The sequence below is a fragment of the Monodon monoceros genome, unplaced genomic scaffold (genome assembly GCF_005190385.1).
Source record: "Monodon monoceros isolate NGI ecotype Baffin Bay Population unplaced genomic scaffold, NGI_Narwhal_1 Super_Scaffold_21, whole genome shotgun sequence".
NCBI lineage: Eukaryota > Metazoa > Chordata > Mammalia > Artiodactyla > Monodontidae > Monodon > Monodon monoceros.
In genome coordinates this window covers 90,520,473-90,541,109 of record NW_021703778.1, presented here as the reverse complement: position 1 = coordinate 90,541,109, position 20,637 = coordinate 90,520,473, and the positions used below count along the sequence as shown (strand labels likewise).

Genomic DNA, 20,637 nt, shown 5'->3' with positions numbered 1-20,637 from the left:
TGGGGTGAAGGGTATATGCGAAGTCTTGAGGAGATATTTGTACACCCACGTTCATGGTGGCATTATTCACAATAGCTAAAACAAGAAAGTAACCCAAGTGTTCATCAATGAGTGAATGGATAAGCAAATTCGTTAATTCACATTGACCCTAAAGAAAATATTCCAGGTAACATTAGGGGATTTGGTAGTTACTTAGAGTATCAGTGAGGATGCCTTCAGCTGACTCAGCTGACTTCAACAGTAAGGAGATGTATTATCTCACTTAACGAGTGAGGTGGGGCAAGCGTCAGGGTTGATTGTGTTGTCAAGGACCCAGGTTTTTCCTAGTGCTCTGCTCTGCCATCCTTCGGGTCTGTTTCATCCAAAGGCGTGGCTCCTCATGGTCACATGGTGGCTTTCAGTGGCAGCTGGGCTATGCGCTTCCCTATTCATATCTGACAGTGGGGAAAGAAAGACAGAGGCAGAGAGACAGAATGCCCCCTGAAGCCATGGATGAGCTTCTTTTAGGAAGAAAGAAGGCCTGAATGCCACCGAAATGGCAGACTTTAGGGTGAGATAGAATAGTAAGTGCTGTGCAAGTCATGCATGATTTTTACCATTACTTTAGTCTTGGCTTTCAGATCAACTTTTGTAGGAAGCTGGACATGAATTTGAATTCTGTTGCATCCTATATGTTAGGATCACATTCATGTAAGTAGACCAGTGAAACCAGAGCTACAGAGGAGTCCTGGATGCCTTCTTCTCTGTCTGTATTTTGGTTTTCTCTGAATTTCCCGCAGAGCTGTGGAAGCAGTAAGGCGGCACTTCTTGTTGTAGACTGAGAGCAACTGAACATCGTACACCTAGCAACACATTTGCCACTAAGGCAAATTTGTTTATAGTCCATCTTCCTCAGAGAATAGTCTCTTCAGGGACTCTGAGAGCATGCTTTGTCCTACTTCTTTTTTATGCCACAGTGAAAGAATGTCAAGGACAATCAGCAAGGCTGAACTGTACCTATGTAGGCACAGGCCCAAGCACACATAGTACTACTGCTCTGTTTGTCTCCCAGGAATGGTTTCCTTATTGTTCTCCTCTTCAGGTCAGTGAGGTTATAAAGTCTGATGTGGAAGGTACAACCCATCTTAGAATGCTCCAGGGCATGGTAAGCTTCCTTTTTGATGTTCTGATTGTCCTCTTAAATAGTTTACGTTTTTTATAACACATAATGAGTAATGTGGGAAATGAGTCTGCATGAAGATATTTTATCTGGACGATGAGGAATATTGGTGATGTGGAGTTTGGGAGAGTAGCCAAGAAGAAACTGAGCAGCATTATTCACAACAGCCAAAAGGTGGGAGCAACCCAAGTGTCTGTCAACATGAAAGGATACACAAAATGTGGTATATACATACAGTGAAATATTATTCGGCCTTAAAAAAGGAAATTCTGTCACATGCTACAACATAGAAAAATTTACTTATGCTAAATAACAATAAGCCAGACACAAAAGGGTGAATATTATTTGATTCCTCCTCTAATGAGGTTCCTAGAGTAGTCAACTTCATAGAAAGTTGCCAGGGCCTAGAGGCAGGGGGACATGGGGAGTTATTAATCGGTCAGAATTTCAACTGGGGAAGATGAAGAAGTTCTGGAGATGGATGGTGGTGATGGTTACACAACAGTGTGAAAGTACTCAACTGTACACTTAAATTTTATGTTTATTTCACTATAGTGTTTTGGGTTTTTTTTAAGGAAGTAACCGTGATTAAAATGTAAAGGTTTGACTGAGATCATTCATTTGGTCTTTCATTAAGCAAATGTTTGAGCAACTCCTGTATGCCAGGCACTATTTTAGGCCCAGGATACAATGGTGCATAAATCAGATAAGGTCTTTGCTTTCAGAGATCTTACAATGTAATAAGGGAGATAGACTATATGGAAAAAGACAAACGAATAAACAGGATTTATGATCGTGGCAAGCTCTGTGAAGGAAATGAATAAGGTAAGATGAGAGAGTGATGGGGGAGGGTGTCACTGCTTTAGAATGAGCGGTCAGGGAAACCTCTCTGAGGAGTTGAAACCCTAAGAATGAGCCAATCATGCCAAGAATAGCAGAAGAGTGCTCTAGGCAGAGGGGACAACTGGTGTAAAGGTCCTTGGGTAGAAATGAGTGCTTGGTGTTCAGAGAACAAAGCAGCATTATCAAGAAAGAAGTGAGTGGTAGGAGAGGAGGGCAGAGAGGTGACGGCGGGTAGATGACACTGATTGAGCTCTTCCTGTGTGCCAGGCACTGTTTAAAGTGCCTTTTGTGTACTAACTCATTCAGTCCTCACAACCCTATGAGGTGGATTCTGTTACTCTCATTTTGCACCTCTTGGGCAACTGAGGCACAGAGAGATTAAGTAACTTGCTCACGTAGACATAGCTAGTAAGCGGTCAGACAGGACTCGGCAGAGTTAGAGTCTTAACCACTGTACTGTATTGCTCTGCCGTCAACAGCAGGAGCTCAGAGGAGGGGTCCAAGCTGGAGATGCACATTTGGGAGTCATCAACATTAGATGGCATTTAAAGCCCTGGGACTGGAGATGAGAGATGACAGCTCTGGAGACAGGAGAGTCCAAGTCTCCTGGATTAAGAATGGGGGGAAAGGGAGAGGAGGAGAGGAAAGAGAGAGAAGCTAACAGAATGGCTCAGTCATTTGGCATTTGACCATTCATTATCTCGGGGAAAATGCTGGTTCTACTGGTTCAGGACCAGAGCTGAGTGACAGGAATCCAAGTCAGTTAAGAAATAACTACTGTTGCTGTAGTTTTTTCTAAAAGACCCTATCGTGTGATGGCTCTGCTGGTGTCTTAGTCTGCTCAGGCTGCTATAACAGGATACCATAGACTGGGTGACTTAAGCAGACATTTCTCACAGTTCTGGAGACTGGACTCTGAGATCAGGGTGCCAACATGGTCGGGTTCTTGGTGAGGGCCCCCCTTCTGGTTCACAGTCTTCTTCTTGCTGTATTCTCACGTTGGGAGGGAGGTGGAAACAGAAAGAGAGAAGGATAAGGAGATCTCCTGTCTCCTCTTTTTATAAGGGCATTAATCCTATCATGAGGGCCTCACCCTCATGACCTAATCTAACCCTAATTACTTCCCAAAGATTCCACCTCCTAATAGCACATTGTGGATAAGTTATGGTTCCAACATAGGAATTCTGGGGGAGATACAAACATTCAGTCCATTGCAGTTAGGTTTCAAAAATTAGCTTTTCAGCTTTCTGTAAATACTTTGGCAGAAAGGGATGTAAGTGTTTATTACAGTTACCCCCCAATTAAGAAATTCAGAAACAGATATTTATGGGTTATATAGCAAACAGATTTCCATTGCAAAATCTTTAGTAAATAACACATTTTATGGTATTTTAGAAAGATGACAGCATATGCAGAAGAGAGAGAGAGTGTGTGTGTGTGTGTGTATGTGTGTTTAGTTTGGGGAATATATATATTTTTTTTCCATTCATCTGTTTTATTTTATATTGGACTGTAGCTGATTTACAATGTTGTGTTAGTGTACAGGTGTACATCAAAGTGATTCAGTTATACATATACATATACCTATTCTTTTTCAAATTGGGAATATATTAAACACACATTCCTTTAGGAACACTTATGATCCTTGTCTCCTTCCCCTTGGAATCCAAACCTCCTAAGCATATAAAGTCTCAAATTTGATAGTTACTCAACTAACCAAATTAAAGAAAACAGACAAACATCAGAGAAAGTCTCTCCTAGTTACTCCCCCTTCCAGAGTTTTAATATTGTGCCTTACAAAAAGTAAATTAGATTTTTCTAAAAGTTTTACTTAGACTTTTAGTGAACTCAGCACGCCCCCCCCCACCTTTTTTTTCTTTTGGTGGAGGCAAGGAGTGATGTTTAAACTTTTAGATATTCATCCATGTTCTCTTGCCCTTGTACCTAGTATTAGTTCTGCCTGGAATGCCACCCTTCATCAGATTTCTGTTTGTCTTTCAAGACCTTGTTCAAATGTTGCTTGAACCAGAAAGGCACATCTGCTATATGCTTTGTTCCCTGGTATTTCATATGTATGATAACACTTGGACTGTATTAAAGTGCATAGTGTGTGTTGCTTTCCTCTACTAGGCCGTGGGTTCCAAGGACGAGATCTAAATCTGTATATCTTAATAACTCTAAAGCTGGATTTGGGCCTTTTAATATTGGCAGTACCTACTGAAAACCAAAAATCTTACTGGCATACTTGAAATGATTCAAAGCCTCAAAACCACAGTATATTCGGCTATAAGTGTAAGGTAGTCACTTCCTCAGTGTGATTTGTCACAGTGCCAAAAAATCATCCAGTGTTACCATACTTTTCACTTGGTGGTGCTTCAGGAAAATGGCACTGTCTGAATGATTTTTGCTCTTCTGAATTCTCTCTCTCAGATATCCTAGTTTCTAACAAGACTTACCTATTGTTAAAGAGGGAGAAGCATGAGAAGGCCAGGACACCATCAAATTCTTGGCATTTCTATTTGACACTGAAGTTCTTTACCTTCAGGATTCCCAAGTAGTTGAGGATTATTTGAAATTTGACATGAATTTGCCGAAGTGGTCATTTTTCCAGAGTAATACTTTGTGTAGTCAGCTGTTTGGTTGCCTCTGTGGCTCCTATTGTTGGCTCCCCCTGAGTGCGGTGCACGGTAGACTTGGGCTGTGTGAGATGGCCTAACTGACAGAGCCACTTACGGGTTTTGGATTTTTTTTTAAACATTCTAAGTTAAGAAAAAGGACATTCGACTTATTACATTATTGGTTTGTGCAATAAAGGGGCCATACTTCATCCAAGCTAGGATGCCATCAATTATGAGATGCATCCCGGTTTCTTAAATGTTACAATGTCTTTAAAAGCTCTACAAGTAATTGCAGTTGCTCTTGGAAAAACTATTAATTCATTGTCAGTTTTCTGTCAGGTGTCCTTTATATATTTAGTTCCTTGAGAAGGGGCAAAACACTTGAATTTCCACTAAATTCTTGTTTTTTCCTACCAGTTGCTTTTCGACTGTATGACTTGGATAAAGATGACAAGATCTCCCGTGATGAGCTGTTACAGGTATGTGGGAGAGTTCCCATGCACACGAATAACTTGTGTTTGGGCCCTGCCGGCTTATTCTTGTGGGCAGGAATTGTTCTTTCCTTGAGTAAGCATTTATTTAACACCTGCTGTATGCAGAGTCCTGTCCTAGATATAAAGCAGAGCAGATGACCTGGGGAAACTTGAAATGGCTCCTTGAGTTCTCACAGATGTCTCCACTATTTAAAAGCTAACTAAATGTCATTTAAGTGCAGACTGGCACTAAAATATGTGAGATGATTTAGATCAGATAGTTCATTTATTGTCAGCTTATTGGTAATTCTGATGACACGAAGGTAAATGCTGCTGTTTTGTGTGTCCTTAGGCCTGATGTAAGAGTCAAGGAACTGCTTCTGGGACAGTGTAGCTGAGCCACTACTCACTCGCCTTTGTTGCTCCCCCTAGATAATTCCCTGTTCTAATAGCAGTGACTGGCATTTCATCCTATTAGCATTGCCGTTCTCTTTCTCCCTGCTCCCCCTTCCCTAAATACAAGTTTAGGTAGGGAGAAAATTCTCCTTTTTTTCTTTTCTTTTTTTAATATTTATGAATCTTGAGGGACTTCTGGCGGTCCAGTAGTTAAGAATCCACGCTTCCACTGCAGGAACACAGGTTCGATTCCTCATCAAGGAACTAAGATCCTGCATGCTGCGCGGTGTGGCAATAAATAAATAAATAAGTTAATTAATTAAAGGTATTTAAAAAAATATTTATGAATCTTGAGGACCCTAGGGGGCTAACACATTCAGGAATTTCCATGGGGAGATTTCTCTATTTCAAGATAAAACTAAAAAGTAAAGTGGTTTCTACTCACCCTGAAGTAAGTCTGAACTCATTGCCTTGAGAAGTCTTCTAAGTTGAGGTTAAGGACCAACCCAGGGTACTCCTACATTTCTGTGTCTGAGTAAAAACCAAAACAGTCTGCAGGTCAATGATCGTGACCTTTGCTTTTGAATTGGGGACATCTTTCTTTTTTTTTTAAAATAAATTTATTTATTTATTTTTGGCTGTGTTGGGTCTTTGTTGCTGTGCGCGGGCTTTCTCCAGTTGTGGCGAGCAGGGGCTACTCTTCGTTGCGGTACATGGGCTTCTCACTGCGGTGGCTTCTCTTGTTGCGGAGCACGGGCTCTTGGTGCGCGGGCTTCAGTAGTTGTGGCACACGGGCTCAGCTGCTCCACAGCATGTGGGATCTTCCCGGACCAGGGCTGGAACCTGTGTCCCCTGCATTTTCAGGCAGATTCTTAAGCATTGCGCCACCAGGGAAGCCCCGGGGACATGTTTCTTCAGTAAGAAGAATTTACTTTATTTAAAATTGCTACATCTGGGGGCTTCCCTGTTGGCGCAGTGGTTGAGAGTCCGCCTGCCGATACAGGGGACACGGGTTCGTGCCCTGGTCCGGGAAGATCCCACATGCCGCGGAGCAGTGGGGTCCGTGAGCCATGGCCCCTGAGCCTGCGCATCCAGAGCCTGTGCTCCGTGGCGGGAGAGACCACGGCAGTGAGAGGCCCGTGTACCGCAAAAAAAAAAAAATTCTGGTTGAACTTTCGGGGGTGATGGATATGTTTATTATCTTGATCGGGGTGATGGTTTTACAAGTGTGAACATATGTCAGAACTTATCAGATTGTACATTTTAAATGTGTACATTTTACTGTATATCAATTATACTTCAATAAAGATAGTTGCTATACTCATTTTATGAGGCCAGCATAACTTGGACATGGAAACCTTGTAAAGACTGTAAGAAAATTACAGTGCAGTCTCCTTCACTCACATAGATGTAAAAATACAGAACAAAATATTAATACGGCGAATCCAGCAATATATAAAAAGGATACTCTATTATAGCCAAGTGGCTTTATACCAGGAATTCAAAGAATTCAAATTAGAAAACCAATCAATAGTATTTCTCCACGTTAGCAGATTAAAGAAGAAAAGTTGAATGGTCTTTTCCATAGAATTTTAATAAAATTCATCTTCCATTCATGATTTTTTTTTAAGGTAGCAATGTTGACTTTTTTTTTTTTTTTTTTTTTTTTGCGGTACGCGGGTCTCTCACTGTTGTGGGCTCTCCCATTGCGGAGCACAGGCTCCAGACACGCAGGCTCAGTGGCCATGGCTCACGGGCCCAGCTGCTCCGCGGCATGTGGGATCTTCCCGGACCGGGGCACGAACCCGCGTCCCTTGCATCCTGAGTTTTTAAATTTTTATTGAGTACAGTTGATTTACAATGTTTTGTTAGTTTCTGCTGTACAGCAAAGTGAATCAGTTATACATACACATAGGCCCACTCTTTTTTAGACTCTTTTCCCGTATAGGTCATTACGGAGTATTGACTAGAGTTCCCTGTGCTGTACAGTAGGTCCTTATTAGTTATCTGTTTTATATATAGTACTGTGTATATGTCAATCCCAATCTCCCAATTTATCACCCCCACCAATTCATGATTTTTTTTTAAAGTCTTAGAAAAATAGAGACGGGAGCTTTCTTAAACCGATAAAGGGTATATAAAAAAAAACCTCACCATGCATTAAAAAAATAGTAATAATAAAAGTTCCATTTGCTAATAAACTTCTGAGTGGAACCAAAAGTGACACCATGGAGAGGTGGAAAGAGCATTGGCCAGGTGTGGAGGCCCGGGCAGGCGGCTCGGGCCAGTGGCTGTTGGGACCTGTGGTGTGTCCAGGCACTTTTGGACCTTTATGTCCTCATTGACAGACTGGATGAGTGATTTTTAAGACACCACCACTCCTGTCCCCACCCCACTGTATACACACAGCACACATGCACAATTAGTTCTATAATCCTAAAAATAAAACACTTCAGAGAATAATTAGACTGGGACCTGAAGAAGCTGCTATTTGAGGATGGATTTGTCCAGTTGGCCACACACAGTCAGGGAAGATGGCAAATGGCTTGGCTGTTTAATATTTTTGTTAGCATTGCCACTTTTTATTTATCCTTCAATTTGTATACACTTCTACCCAAATGTACAACTTCCGATTTTCAAGAATTGATTTGTGGGTCGGGGGTGGGGGGAACAGTCTTGATACAGATCAATATTTCAGCTCTTTTTTTCTTTTCAGAAAATCCTATAATATACTTTTAAAAATCTATTTCAGGAGATTGGGGAAGGATGTAAAGGAATAGGGGAAAGGGAGTCCTGTGAACAGCTGGGCTAGAAGGCCTTGCTTTCCTGGGGTAAAGCTCAGCTCTTAACCTGTTGAAGACAGAGGTGGTTAACTAGGGCAACGCAAGGCATCATAAAAGCACCCTGTCCCCCATTTCATAGTGTCTAAGAGCCATGTCATTAGAGTTGCTTGTTTTGCTTAAGGTAGCAGTTTTCAATGTATATTCACACCCTAAAGATGTTAGCAGAATAAGTGGGGAGCAGGCGATCTCTTTGTTACATATGAGAACAAATTTGGAGAAACAGTGTTTAATTCTCTTTTTTTCCACAGTTCTTGCAACCCTTTAAATGTGCTTGTCATTTTTCTAAAAGGGGGGATTTAGTATTTAACTCTTCAAGGATCTTTATGTTTCTTGACCATACTTTAGGAATATCTGGGCTAATGCACTGCCTCAAAGAGGACTGCATTCGGGTGAGATTCCAGAAAGCCATACCAAACTGACTTAAACCTATAAGGGACTAGTTTGCCTCATGCAACAAGAAGCCTGGGGATAGATTGTCCAGGTTGGTACAATACCTAAATGATGTCCAGGAGCCAGGCTTCTTCTTGCTCTGGCATCCATAGCACATTTGACTTTCACCTCACGGTCCCAGGATGGCTGCTGTACCACTAAGCATCACATCTACGTTCCGGGCAGGAAGAATGGGGAGGACCAAAATGCAAAGGACTCTCCCTGAAGTGAGGCTTTGCCTTCCTATTCAGTGACCTTGCCAGAGAGTTCTGCTCACATCATTGTCTAGAATGGCCTAGGTGAGAAGATAAGGGTTTCAGCTTTTTGGCTGTTATATTTGAGGACATCAAAGGAAAAGAGGGTGAGGGTGGCTTTTACCTTTAATTTTAGTAAAAGAGTCCTGCTCACCCCCAAGTCTCCAGTAATTCCTGGCTGTTGGTCCTGCAGGTGCTACGCATGATGGTTGGAGTGAATATCTCAGACGAGCAGCTGGGCAGCATCGCAGACAGGACCATCCAGGAGGCTGATCAGGATGGGGACAGCGCCATATCTTTCACAGAATTTGTTAAGGTCAGTCACTTACCTCTTGGTTTGAAGAAGTTAAATCCTGCTACACAGGAGGGAGGGAGAAAAACATTATTCACATAAGAGCTTGAGACAGTATCTCCTGTTGTGACCTTCATACCTGTCGTTGGGTTTTGTTTTTTTTAACAGGTTTTGGAGAAGGTGGACGTAGAACAGAAAATGAGCATCCGATTTCTTCACTAAAGGACTGAGACCAAACTGTTCCTTGCTTTCTAGTATTTAAGAACTGGAACTTGAAAGTCCTCCTGTACACCAGCCCCACCTCCATCCCATCATTCCCCTTCTCCCAAAGTACTACTGCTGTTGCATGACAACCCCAAATATGTTCCATCAACACAAACCTGCCTTTGGTGTATAAACAGGGCATTACAGAATGGTACACCCCGTCTAATTCTGTTCAGTATCATTCGCTGGATATCTCCATTTCTAAATAGCATCTCCCCCTGTTCTGCTGCTGAGTGCCACGTGTCCATCCAGTCTGAGAAGTGAGAGGGATTCATGCCAAGAACCAGCCAGCAAAGCTCTTTGACTGGATGTGGACCGTAGCCATGCTGCCTTCCCCCCAGCTTGGGTCTGGCATGCTCCTTCATCCTTTTTTATACGTCCTTTGCTTCCTACTTCTCTTTCACCCAATCTACCATTCACTTAATCTTTCAGTGTCCCTGCTTTTTATTAAGCTTCAGTCCCCTCTGTTCTACTTGGCACCCCAAGCTATGCCTGTTAAATGTATTTCTGACTTGGCAGTATAGTTCAGTGGTCTGGCGGTTTTTAATCTACTTTTACTCTTAAATAGGTCTTTGGGATGTTGCCTCTTCAGGAGCTTTTCGGTCAATACTTCTCTCAGAAGAATGTCTTGACCATCTCTTGGTCCCCTCTGCTCCGTCACCAAAGGGCTGTTGGTTGGAGATGTTCTTGAAAGATAAGGGTTATGGAGACAAGTCTTCTGGGTGGCTTGCCCAGGTCGCTCTACCTCTGGCCTCAGATTCTCAACATACATACCTACGTGGCTGCTCCTGTCAGTACAGTGTTGACTCTCCACAAATTAGCCATATGCCTGCAGGCTTGCTTAGTTTGAGGATCCTGTCACCACCAGAATAGCCACTCTGACAATATGCTTGTCAGGGGTGTTTCTCATGGCTGCTTGAACAAGGAGACTGGGCACCCTAAAAGTGTTCCCACCTCTGCAGCATGGTTTATGCCTCAGTGCTGTGTGCCCTGGAATGTTTTTCTCTTCACATTTCCAAGTAGAAAGATAAGTGCCTAACTTATCCCAGTCCACAAGATTTAAAGATTGTCCTCAGTGTCTTGAGGTTTTACACAAAATTCTCTATGAATTTTACACCTGGCACATGTTACTGCTGGAAGCCATAGTCAGCTCCTAATACAGGTCCAAAGCATTGAATGTATCGTATCATTAGCTGCCTGGTTACAATGACATCCTAGCTCCTCTCTTAGACCACTGCTAATCCCTTAGGAACAAGGGCTCTGGCACTGGTGGCACGACCTGAGGTGGCATAATAGGCTTTTGCATGAACCAAGTCAGCTTAGTATAGACCTCATTGAATAAGGCTGTTATTATCCTAACATCTGTCTTTATGAGTCTCTTCATCCATATCTGTCCTTGGCTGACTTTCTCTGACTCATTGCTTGCTTGCTGTTTCCTTGCTTTGGAAGGCTATCCAAGATGTATACACAATACTTTAGGAAGGAAATTACTTAAAAAAAAAAAACAAAAAAACACTGCAAAGGGATTAGGAAGAGTGGAGAAGAAAGAGTGGCCAGGCTGGATGACTCAAGTATAAATGACTGAGGAATTCTTGGTGAAGTATCAGTCTTACTTTGTGATCAAGTGATGTAATATAGGAATTGTATAAAAGGGAAGAATTGTCTGACACTGGTCTGTTAGAGAGGTACTTCAGAGGCTCCTTGACCTGCATATTTAAAGTTCCTAAGATTACGGCTTTTTGCTCCTTTTGGCTGTATAGCAATCTGTTTTAATCCACAGTTGTGCCTTATTGTTTCATTAAAATTGTATTCTTTGATCCATCAATAAATACTTGTGGTTAAAACAAAATAACTTGGGTGATATTTGTCCCTTTGTTTTACAAGAATTTTACATAACTCAGTCCCCTTCTTCAAGTTTGAAATCACAGTATGTCTCACTCGGGTTTATGTCTGTGCTATCAAATGCCTTTATTTGAACGTAATTGGAACATGACATGAGATTCTATCGGCTTTTATATCTGCTGCTGCCTGGACATAACAGGTGGGAGCGTTCATTTAGGGGCCAACACTAACACTTTGACAGCCTTAGCCACTGCCGACTTGCTCCAGGTAGGATTCCATTTCTGTTCTTGACTCTCTGACTCCTTAAATGTAGAAGAGGTCTAAAATAGGGTATCTGTCTATTGCTTGTTAATAAGTTGTCTACCCCCTCATGTACGTACAGTCTCAATGACATATTGTACCCAGCTATTGTTACATGGCTTTTCACATCTTCACGTTTCAGTCTGCTATGTAGGGTATGAGTACCTCTTCTTATTTTAAGGTTTAGTGTCACGCCACAAGACTCAAAAGAGTAATAGCTAGAGTCATCCTATAAATTCTAACACGATACCCTCTTCTTTTCCGGTCCCTCTGCCTCAAAAGTCCATTCAAAATGACTTGCACTGTTTCAGCTTTGCTTCATTTTGAGTGTAATTTTAGGATTTGGAGAAAGTGACAAATAGATGGAATGACCATGCCGTCAGTTTTGGAGGAAGCTTAATGTTACTGACCATGGCCATAGGTATACCAGTCTGTGACTAAAATAAAACATTCATTGATACTGTAAAAAGAAAATTTTAAGAACATTACAACATTACCTGCAGTTTGAAGACAATCCCCTTAACTAATTTTATTTCCCTTGCTCCCTTCTGGTCTACCCATGCATTACATATTTCTAAAGTAAATGAAACATAACATGAGATGATAACAGCTTTTAGAAATTAACATATTGTAATATTTCCCCACGTTAACTGTTCTTCCTTGTTTGTATCAACAGTTACATAATATTTTACCAACTTGATGTAATATTTACTTAACCATTACCTTACGTGGCATGTGGGATCTTCCCTGACCAGAGATCAAACCCACGTCCCCCTGCGGTGCAAGCACAGAGTCTTAACCATTGGACCACCAGGGAAGTCCCATTACTTTATTTGCTCATTGTTTCCAATTTTATGTTATAAAATAATGGTACAATGAATGCCTTTTTGCATATAACTTTCTTTTTTCTTTGAAAAAATATTGTGGGAGTGGGATTACTAGAGCAAACTTTAGGCATTTACTTACAGCTTTTGATAGGCTTCAAGAGAATGCCGGAAGCAATCAAATTACTCTCTTTTACCTTCAGTATTCTTTTTAGAATGTTCTTCATGGTCACCTATTTTTTCAAATTGATTATAGAATCCTGTCAAATTTTGTATTTAGAACACTATTAGAATAGATTGTCTTGATTGGGATTTAGAGCAGGTATTTACTGTAGAGACGCCTCATGGAGGACTGTCTTTACAAACTGCATTTCTTAAGCTACAAGCCAGGTGTTTATCCTGTTCCCCAAACACTGAAAGCAGAATTGCTTGGAAGGAAGTCATCATTACTGGACTGAAATTCCCTAAATTCACATTCCTTTGGCTGAGAATTTGAGTCAACTAGTGATTCAAATTGAAGATGGCTGGGCTTCCCTGGTGGCGCAGTGGTTGAGAGTCTGCCCCTCAATGCAGGGGACACGGGTTCATGCCCCCGTCCGGGAAGATCCCACATGCCGCGGAGCGGCTGGGCCGGTGAGCCATGGCCACTGAGCCTGCGCATTAGGAGGCTGTGCTCTGCAACGGGAGAGGGCACAACAGTGAGAGGCCTGCGTACTGCAAAAAAAAAAACAAAAACAAAACCTGAAGATGGCTGATTTGCCAGTACAGACCTTTTAACATCTAGCTTAATAGAAACTCCAGCTTCGAGATTTTCATTTTCTTTTCCTCTATGCCAAGCAGTGATGAGAGATTTATCTGGTAAGTTTGTGAGGTACTGCAGGCTGTTTCCTCACAGGTCTGAGAGGGAGCAGATAGCAATGAAGAGTCTCGTGTCTTTTAAGATGGAGTAAGTAGGGAATTCCCTGGCGGTCCGGTGGTTAGGACTCAGTGCTTTTGAAGTAAGTAACTGGCCTGACATCTTTACCTAATGTATAAGCTGATCAAGGACATGGTCTTGAGATGCCAAGACTCAGTTTTCTTCTTTAAGCTCTTAAGTCTCTAAGCACTAGATTCTGATCTCTCATCAAAACTAGCAAGGCTGTTTGTTTGGAGGCATGGTCCTGACACTTCCCACCACCCTTTGCAGTCTATTCAAGAACTGAAGCAGGTAGGTGAATTGTTACATCTTGTACCGGAATGTGGCTGGAGAAATAAGAATTGATCAAAGAAGGTCTCTGGGCTACCACAGTAGATATCAAGCACCATTAACCAGAGTTTGTGTTTTATTCACAAGAAAATCTCGTATTCCCTAAAACACACACACACACACACACACACACACACACACAGATATTCTTTAGAAATAAATCTGATAAATTCTAATAAACCTTGTGATATGGTCATCCAGCCCATAACAAATTGGAAGTAGTTAAATTAACAGGCACTACTAGAAACTGGTATGCTGATAACCAAGAAGGGCAGCTGACAAAGGAGGAGACAATATGAAAAACCAAGTAACTCAGTAGACATTCTAGTGTAGACCAGATAATCCTAAGCAGTTCATTAAACCTGAAGGCATTTCAACAACATGTGTTTATAGAAAAGACCTCAAGTCATCAAGAAAAGGTCTAAAATGTGCTGGTGCTTATAAGTTTAAGCTTCAATAAAATAGAAGTTTACTTAGGTGAAACATCGTTGATAATACTAAAAAATTAAATGTTATTACATGTAATTCAGGCTGCACCTAGATCTGTGTAACTCAATACTATTTGTCCTGGTCGATCTCAGTAATTCCTGCCTGGTTTTTCCTTTTCCTTTTCTACATCTTTTTTCTTATCATTTTGTAAAAAGCAATGGTTGATGGTGACTTCAAGTGGTGGCATGGCTTAGAGACATATCTGCAAACAATCTTATGGGCTGTGGAGAGAAAAAGCATTATTCTCTATGACACTATATTTCTTGGGGGTAGGTGTTATCTTTTCTCTGTCAACTTGGGTATAGTAGATTTCTAGCTGTTATTAAATTATCCTCTGCAGGATGTCTCTGTGGGGAGAAGGCTGCCATAGAGACCCTCATTTATCTGATGAAACATCTTCTCAGAACAGACTCAATCTCTGTATAAAAACTTTCAACTTTAGCAGAATGCACATGCTGTACTTTAAATGATTTTGTGCTGCCTCCTACGTCCTCCTGGCAGATGTGGAGCCGAATCACAAACCTGAGATAGCATACAATCCGTGTTTGTAAAACATGATTCTGCATTCTGTGAGCTCCTCCTCTGTGCCCATGAAATTAGGGGCAATGCTGGTAGCTTCGTAGTCACAGAGACATCATAGATATTGCGAGATGGTTAGAGAACAGAAAGAGGCAGATACTAGCAAAGTTTGCAAAAGGGGAAAAGGGCAAATTTCAGAAATGATCCACTCATTTGTTTGACATTATTCCCCAGCAGAATTTTAGAATAAGTCACTACATGGTTGTGAAGACAAGGAAAAGGATTTGATGATCACCAGGATGCTGATGTTTTTGGCAAAGAATTAAGTAGGCAAAATTCCTCTCACTTATTTCAAAGTTTTATTAAATTTGTGTGTCAGTCGGTGAAATAGGCAGAGTGTTGAGTGTTGCTTTTTTAAAATTTATTTATTCATTTAGTTATTTTTGGCTGCGTTGGGTCTTCGTTGGTGTGCGCGGGCTTTCTCTAGTTGCGGCAAGCGGGGGCTACTCTTCCTTGCGGTGCGCAGGCTTCTCATTGCAGTGGCTTCTCTTGTTGCAGAGCACAGGCTCTAGGCACACAGGCTTCAGTAGTTGTGGCACACAGGCTCAGTAGTTGTGGCTCACGGGCTCTAGAGCACCAGCTCAGTAGTTGTGGCACATGGGCTTAGTTGCTCCATGGCATGTGGGATCTTCCTGGACCAGGGCTCGAACCCGTGTCCCCTGCCTTGGCAGGCAGATTCTTAACCACTGCGCCACCAGGGAAGTCCCCTAGAGTGTTGTTTTCAGCAAAACATATGACTGGGTCTCTCATAGTATTCATAAGATTAAGATGGAGAAAATTGTGTTGGATTACAGTTGATGTATTTGAGGATGGTAGCTGAATAACCATACACCAAAAATCTAAAAGATCAGTATCAGCAGTCTTGAAAAAGAGGGACAGAATTGGAATCACACTTCCCAATTTCAAAATTTACTTACTACAAAGCTACAGTAATCAAGGCATGAGGATAGACTGCCTCATGCTCTAGTCCATAGAGCAATGGACTAGAATCATGAGTCTAGAAATAAATCCTCACATTTGTGGTCAGCTGATCTTTGACAAGGATGCCAAAGCAAACTGGTGGGGGAAACAGTAGTCTTTCGATACAACTGGGGCAATTGGATATCCTTATGCAAACGAATGAAGTCGGACCCCTACCTCACACCATATGCAAACAACAACAACAAAAAATCAAATGACTTTAAAAATGTATGAAAGACTAGGTAAGAGCTAAAGTTACAAAACTTATAGAAGAAAACATAGGCATAAATCTTCATGACCTTGGGTTAGGCAGTGGTTTCTTAAATATGATACCAAAAGCACAATCAACAAAATAAAAAATAGGTAAACTGGACATCATCAAAATTTAAAACTTTTGGGACTTCCCTGGCAGTCCAGTGGTTAAGACTCTGCACTTCCACTGCAGGGGGCATGGGTTCAATCTGTGGTCAGAGAACAAAGATCCCACATGCCACGTGGCATGAAAAAAATATTTTAACTTTTGTTGTTCAAGAAAGTGAAAAGATAATCTATAGAGTGGGAGAAAATACTTGAAAATCATATCCTGTTAAGGGACTTGTACCCACATTATATAAATTACATCTCAACAATAAAAAGACAACCCAATTATGCAACCCTTGGGCACTGTTGCTGGGAATGTAAGATGGTAGAGCCACTGTGGAAAACAGTACGGCTGTTCCTCAAAATATTAAAAATAGAATTACCATATGATCCAGAAATCCCACTTTTGGGTATACACCCAAAAGAATTGAAAGCAGGGTCCTTTTTTTTTTTTAACCACTGTAGCGTCCGGTTTCTATTCACAAAGAAAAAGCTCCAGTCCATCTTTTAACTTTTTTTGAAAAATTCCTGACATTACAGAACTAAACTGAAATGTATTAATATTCCACTCACATTTCCGTGACAAACAGACAAAAAGTTCATGAGACAAAAAAACACAAAACAAGGAGAAGCTTATAAAACTAAATATGGATCTCAGCATTAGCAGCTGAACAGAGAAAGGAATTTAAATGCTTTAATTAAAAAATCACAAGTAGATGATAAAGTGTATAGAAACTGAAAATTTACAAACTATTTAAAACCTGGAATCGCTGACTGTACTCAGATGGATCATGGGTAGTGATGAACAGTAGAAAGGGATTATGGATGAAACTGCATTGTTCTAGATGCTCTTCATGCCACCTGTCTCTGAGGAAAGCCTGACATTTATTAGACATTGAGCCAGGCTAATGCTGGCAGCAGATCCAGTGATGGTAACCTGCTTATCAGTAGATCCTTCCACTGGGTTCGCAATTTTGATCTGCACCCCAGATATCTGACGGATCTCATTGATTTTGGCGCCTTGACGCCCGATTATGCAGCCAATCAAATCATTGGGAACTGTGAGTTCATGAAAAGTAGTGTGAGCAGATGCATCCAAACCACTGAATCCGGTGTTGCCATGTGTCATGGGAAAATGAGACTGTTGCATTGCCAACTGGAGCAGCTTGGTCAAATCTGGCTGTGGAATGGCATACTGTCCTTGAATGGTATAGGCCTCTAGAGGCAGTCCCTCTAGGTCAGCGTTGAGGCACATGGACGGGGTGGTGTGGGGAGCTCACACTGTCCCTGTCTGTGCTGTACCTGTCCTGACCACCTGCAAAGATGACCGGAGAATTGGAGGCTTGGGACAGTATGGGATAGTCACACCCTTTGGTGGGGGGGACTGGGAGAGAGTCTCCAACATGACCACGCAGATCTCTTTCACACCCTCAGTGATGGATTGCGGAATGCCAGCAAGAGTGATGGCCTGTTCATTCGAGCTGGGGAGCATATCCCCTGCCACCTGGACCTGAGCCCCTGTACTGTCTCCTATTTCCTTGATCTTGCAACCACCTTTCCCAATGAGAGCTACATTGACCAGCAGGGGCCACCAGCCTCAGGGTGACTGGGGCTCTACTGGCAGCTGTGCTACTGGTCATAGAGCTGCTGATGTCCTCTTCCAGTTTGTCAATGATCATAACAAAGGCTTTGAAGATGGCATTAGTGGGCCCAGCCAAAGTGATAATCCTCTCAGGACAATTCCCTCCTGAGATGTTGATATGTACACCACTCTCCTCGCGCATCTTCCTAACTGATTCTCCTTTCTTTCCCGATGATACTGCCAACTTCCTTTCCATGCATAAGTAGCCAGATGGTGAGAGTGACATTTAATCCACTTTCATTCACACCGGTGTCCATGTCGAGCAGTGTTCTGAGGAGCTGGACTCTGAGTGGTCAAGTCTTTGGTCACTGGTGGGGGTGAAAGCCAAAAATTGCAGGCGCGAGACGACTGAGGGGAAAAAAGGAGCCGGCGGGAAGGGGAAGGGCGGGAGGCTGGGGCGGAACAATAGGGGCTGGCGGGAAGGCAAGGGGGCCCCTCCGGAGCGGGGGGGTGGGGGGGGGAGGGGGGGGGGGGGGGGGGAGGGGGAGGGGAGGGAGAGGAGGAGGAGGAGGAGGAAGGGCGAAAGAGACCCCGGGGCGAGTGGAGGGCAGCGGAGGGTGGGCAGGCGGGAGAGGGCATGCTCTGGCTGCTGCCTCAGCTGGTCTGGGAGAGTAGGGTCTTAAAGAGGTATTTGTATACCTATGTTCATAGCAGCACTGTTCACAAGAGCCAAAGGTGGAAGCAACCTAAACGTCCGCTGACACATGAATGGAAAACCAAAATGTGGTATATACATACAGTGATATATCATTCAGCCTTAAAATGGAAGGAAATTTTGACCCATGCTACAACATGAATGAACCCTAAGGATATTATGCTAAGTAAAAGAAGCCCATCACAAAAGGACAAATACTGTATGATTCCAGGGCCTGGAGGAATGGGAGATTAGGGACTGATAGCTAAGGGGTGTGAGGTTTCTTTTTTTGTATTAATGAAATGTTCTAAAATCGTGTTGATGGATATATAATTTTGTGACTATACTAAAAACCATTGAATGGTACATATCAAATGGATGAATTGTATGACATTTGAATTATACCTCAGTATAACTATTTATTTATTTATTTATTTTAATCTTTGGCTGGGTCAGGTTTTAGCTGTGGCATGCGGGATCTTTTTTTGTTGCGGCGCGCTGGCTTCTCTCTAGTTGTGGCAGCCGGCTCCAGAGTGCGTGGGCTCTGTAGCTGCAGAACGCAGGCTCTCTAGCTGTGTGTGGCCCAAGGGCTTAGTTGCCCCACAGCACGTGGGATCTTAGGTCCCCCACCAGGGATTGAACCTGAGTCCCCTGCATGGGAAGGCGGATTCTTAACCTCTGGACCACCAGGGAAGTCCCTCAATATAACTTTAAATAAAAGATCAGTGGGAAAAAAAAAAAAATCAGGGGGAATCCCCTGGCAGTCCAGTGGTTAGGACTCTACACTTTCACTGCTGAGGGTGTGAGTTCAATCACTGGTCAGGGGAACTAAGATCCTGCCAGCTGTGCAGTGTGGCCAAAAAATAAAAAATAAAAATAAATAAAAATTAAAAAAATAAAAGATCAGTGTCAGACTTAAGGAAAACCTTCCATGACATGCCAAGGGATTTACTGTCAGTATTCAGTCCTTTTCAACATCTAATGCCATAAAAATAGTTAATAGTAGTCCCTCCATGGGAGAATAGAGGCTAAATTATCTTAATAGTTTGCGTTCAATCAATAATAGCTAATATTAAAAAAATAATAATTTTATTTATTTTTGGCTGTGTTGGGTCTTCATTGTTGTGAACAGGCTTTCTTTAGTTGCGGTGAGCGGGGGCTACCCTTCGTTGTGGTGCGCGGGCTTCTCATTGTTGTGGCTTCTCTTGCTGCGGAGCACAGGCTCTAGGTGCGCAGGCTTCCGCAGTTGTGGCACGTGGGCTCAGTAGTTGTGGCTTGCAGGCTCTAGAGCTCAGGCTCAGTAGTTGTGGTGCACGGGCTTAGCTGCTCTGAGGCATGTGGGATCTTCCCAGGCCAGGGCTATGAACCCATGTCCCTTGCATTGGCAGGCAGACTCTTAACCACTGCGCCACCAGGGAAGCCCAATAATAGCTAACATTTATGTGGCATTTACTATATGCAAGGCACTGTTTTGTGTGCTTGACAAATATTAATTCTAATCCTCACAGCAACCTTAGGAGGCAGGTACAGTTATTATCACAATTTTACAGGTGAGGGTATTAAGCCCCAGAGGAGCTATATGATTTTTTCTCCCGAGATCAAAGTCACACCTAGTTAGTGGTAGAACCTGGATTCAAGCCCAGGAACTCTGCACAGTCCATGCTTTTAATCATTTCACTCTCCAACAACCTTTATTTTTAACAAAGATAGATGTAAATTCCTGTATTTAAACTAAAAAGAAGAGATGGCAAGCAAGAGACACCTGTGTATTTTAAGATATCAAAAATTTGAAGACCATCATCTTTTAAGGACATTGTCAAAATGATGTATCCCCAAGAAGCAAAATGGTGAAGGGTTCAGGGCAACTTACTACCTTGTGCAAGTATAGGAACTAAGGCTTTAATCTAGAGAAAAGAAAGTAGTTATATTAAAATATTTAGTATCTATATTATTCATACAACTAAGGACCTGTCCTTGAAAGGCTCTATTTTGTTTTTTTCCGGAGGACAGAATTAGGTGGTTTAATGTAGAGTTTGAAAGCATGGACTTTGGAAACAGATTGGGTGGGTTCAGATCCTGGCATTACCACTTAACCAGGCACACGAACTTGGGTAATTCTTCTGTGTCTTCTTCCTTAACTGTAAAATGGGGATTATGATGATAATGATAACACTACCAACATCATAGGTT

General features: G+C 42.2%; 1 protein-coding gene and 1 pseudogene across 1 annotated transcript in view; one reads left to right on the top strand and one right to left on the bottom strand.

Moving 5' to 3' along the window:
* Nucleotides 1–11,420, top strand: part of CHP1 (calcineurin like EF-hand protein 1) — a 37,305-nt gene extending 25,885 nt beyond the window's left edge. Inside the window, exons 5-7 of the mRNA XM_029239235.1 lie at nucleotides 5,038–5,099; nucleotides 9,209–9,331; nucleotides 9,476–11,420. Coding sequence (XP_029095068.1) covers nucleotides 5,038–5,099; nucleotides 9,209–9,331; nucleotides 9,476–9,529 — 239 coding nt within the window. The 3' untranslated portion in view covers nucleotides 9,530–11,420. The remainder of the gene's footprint in view (nucleotides 1–5,037; nucleotides 5,100–9,208; nucleotides 9,332–9,475) is intronic.
* Nucleotides 11,421–17,012: 5,592 nt separating this feature from the next.
* Nucleotides 17,013–18,151, bottom strand: LOC114904642 (annotated as a pseudogene).
* Between the last annotated feature and the right edge of the window lie 2,486 nt (nucleotides 18,152–20,637).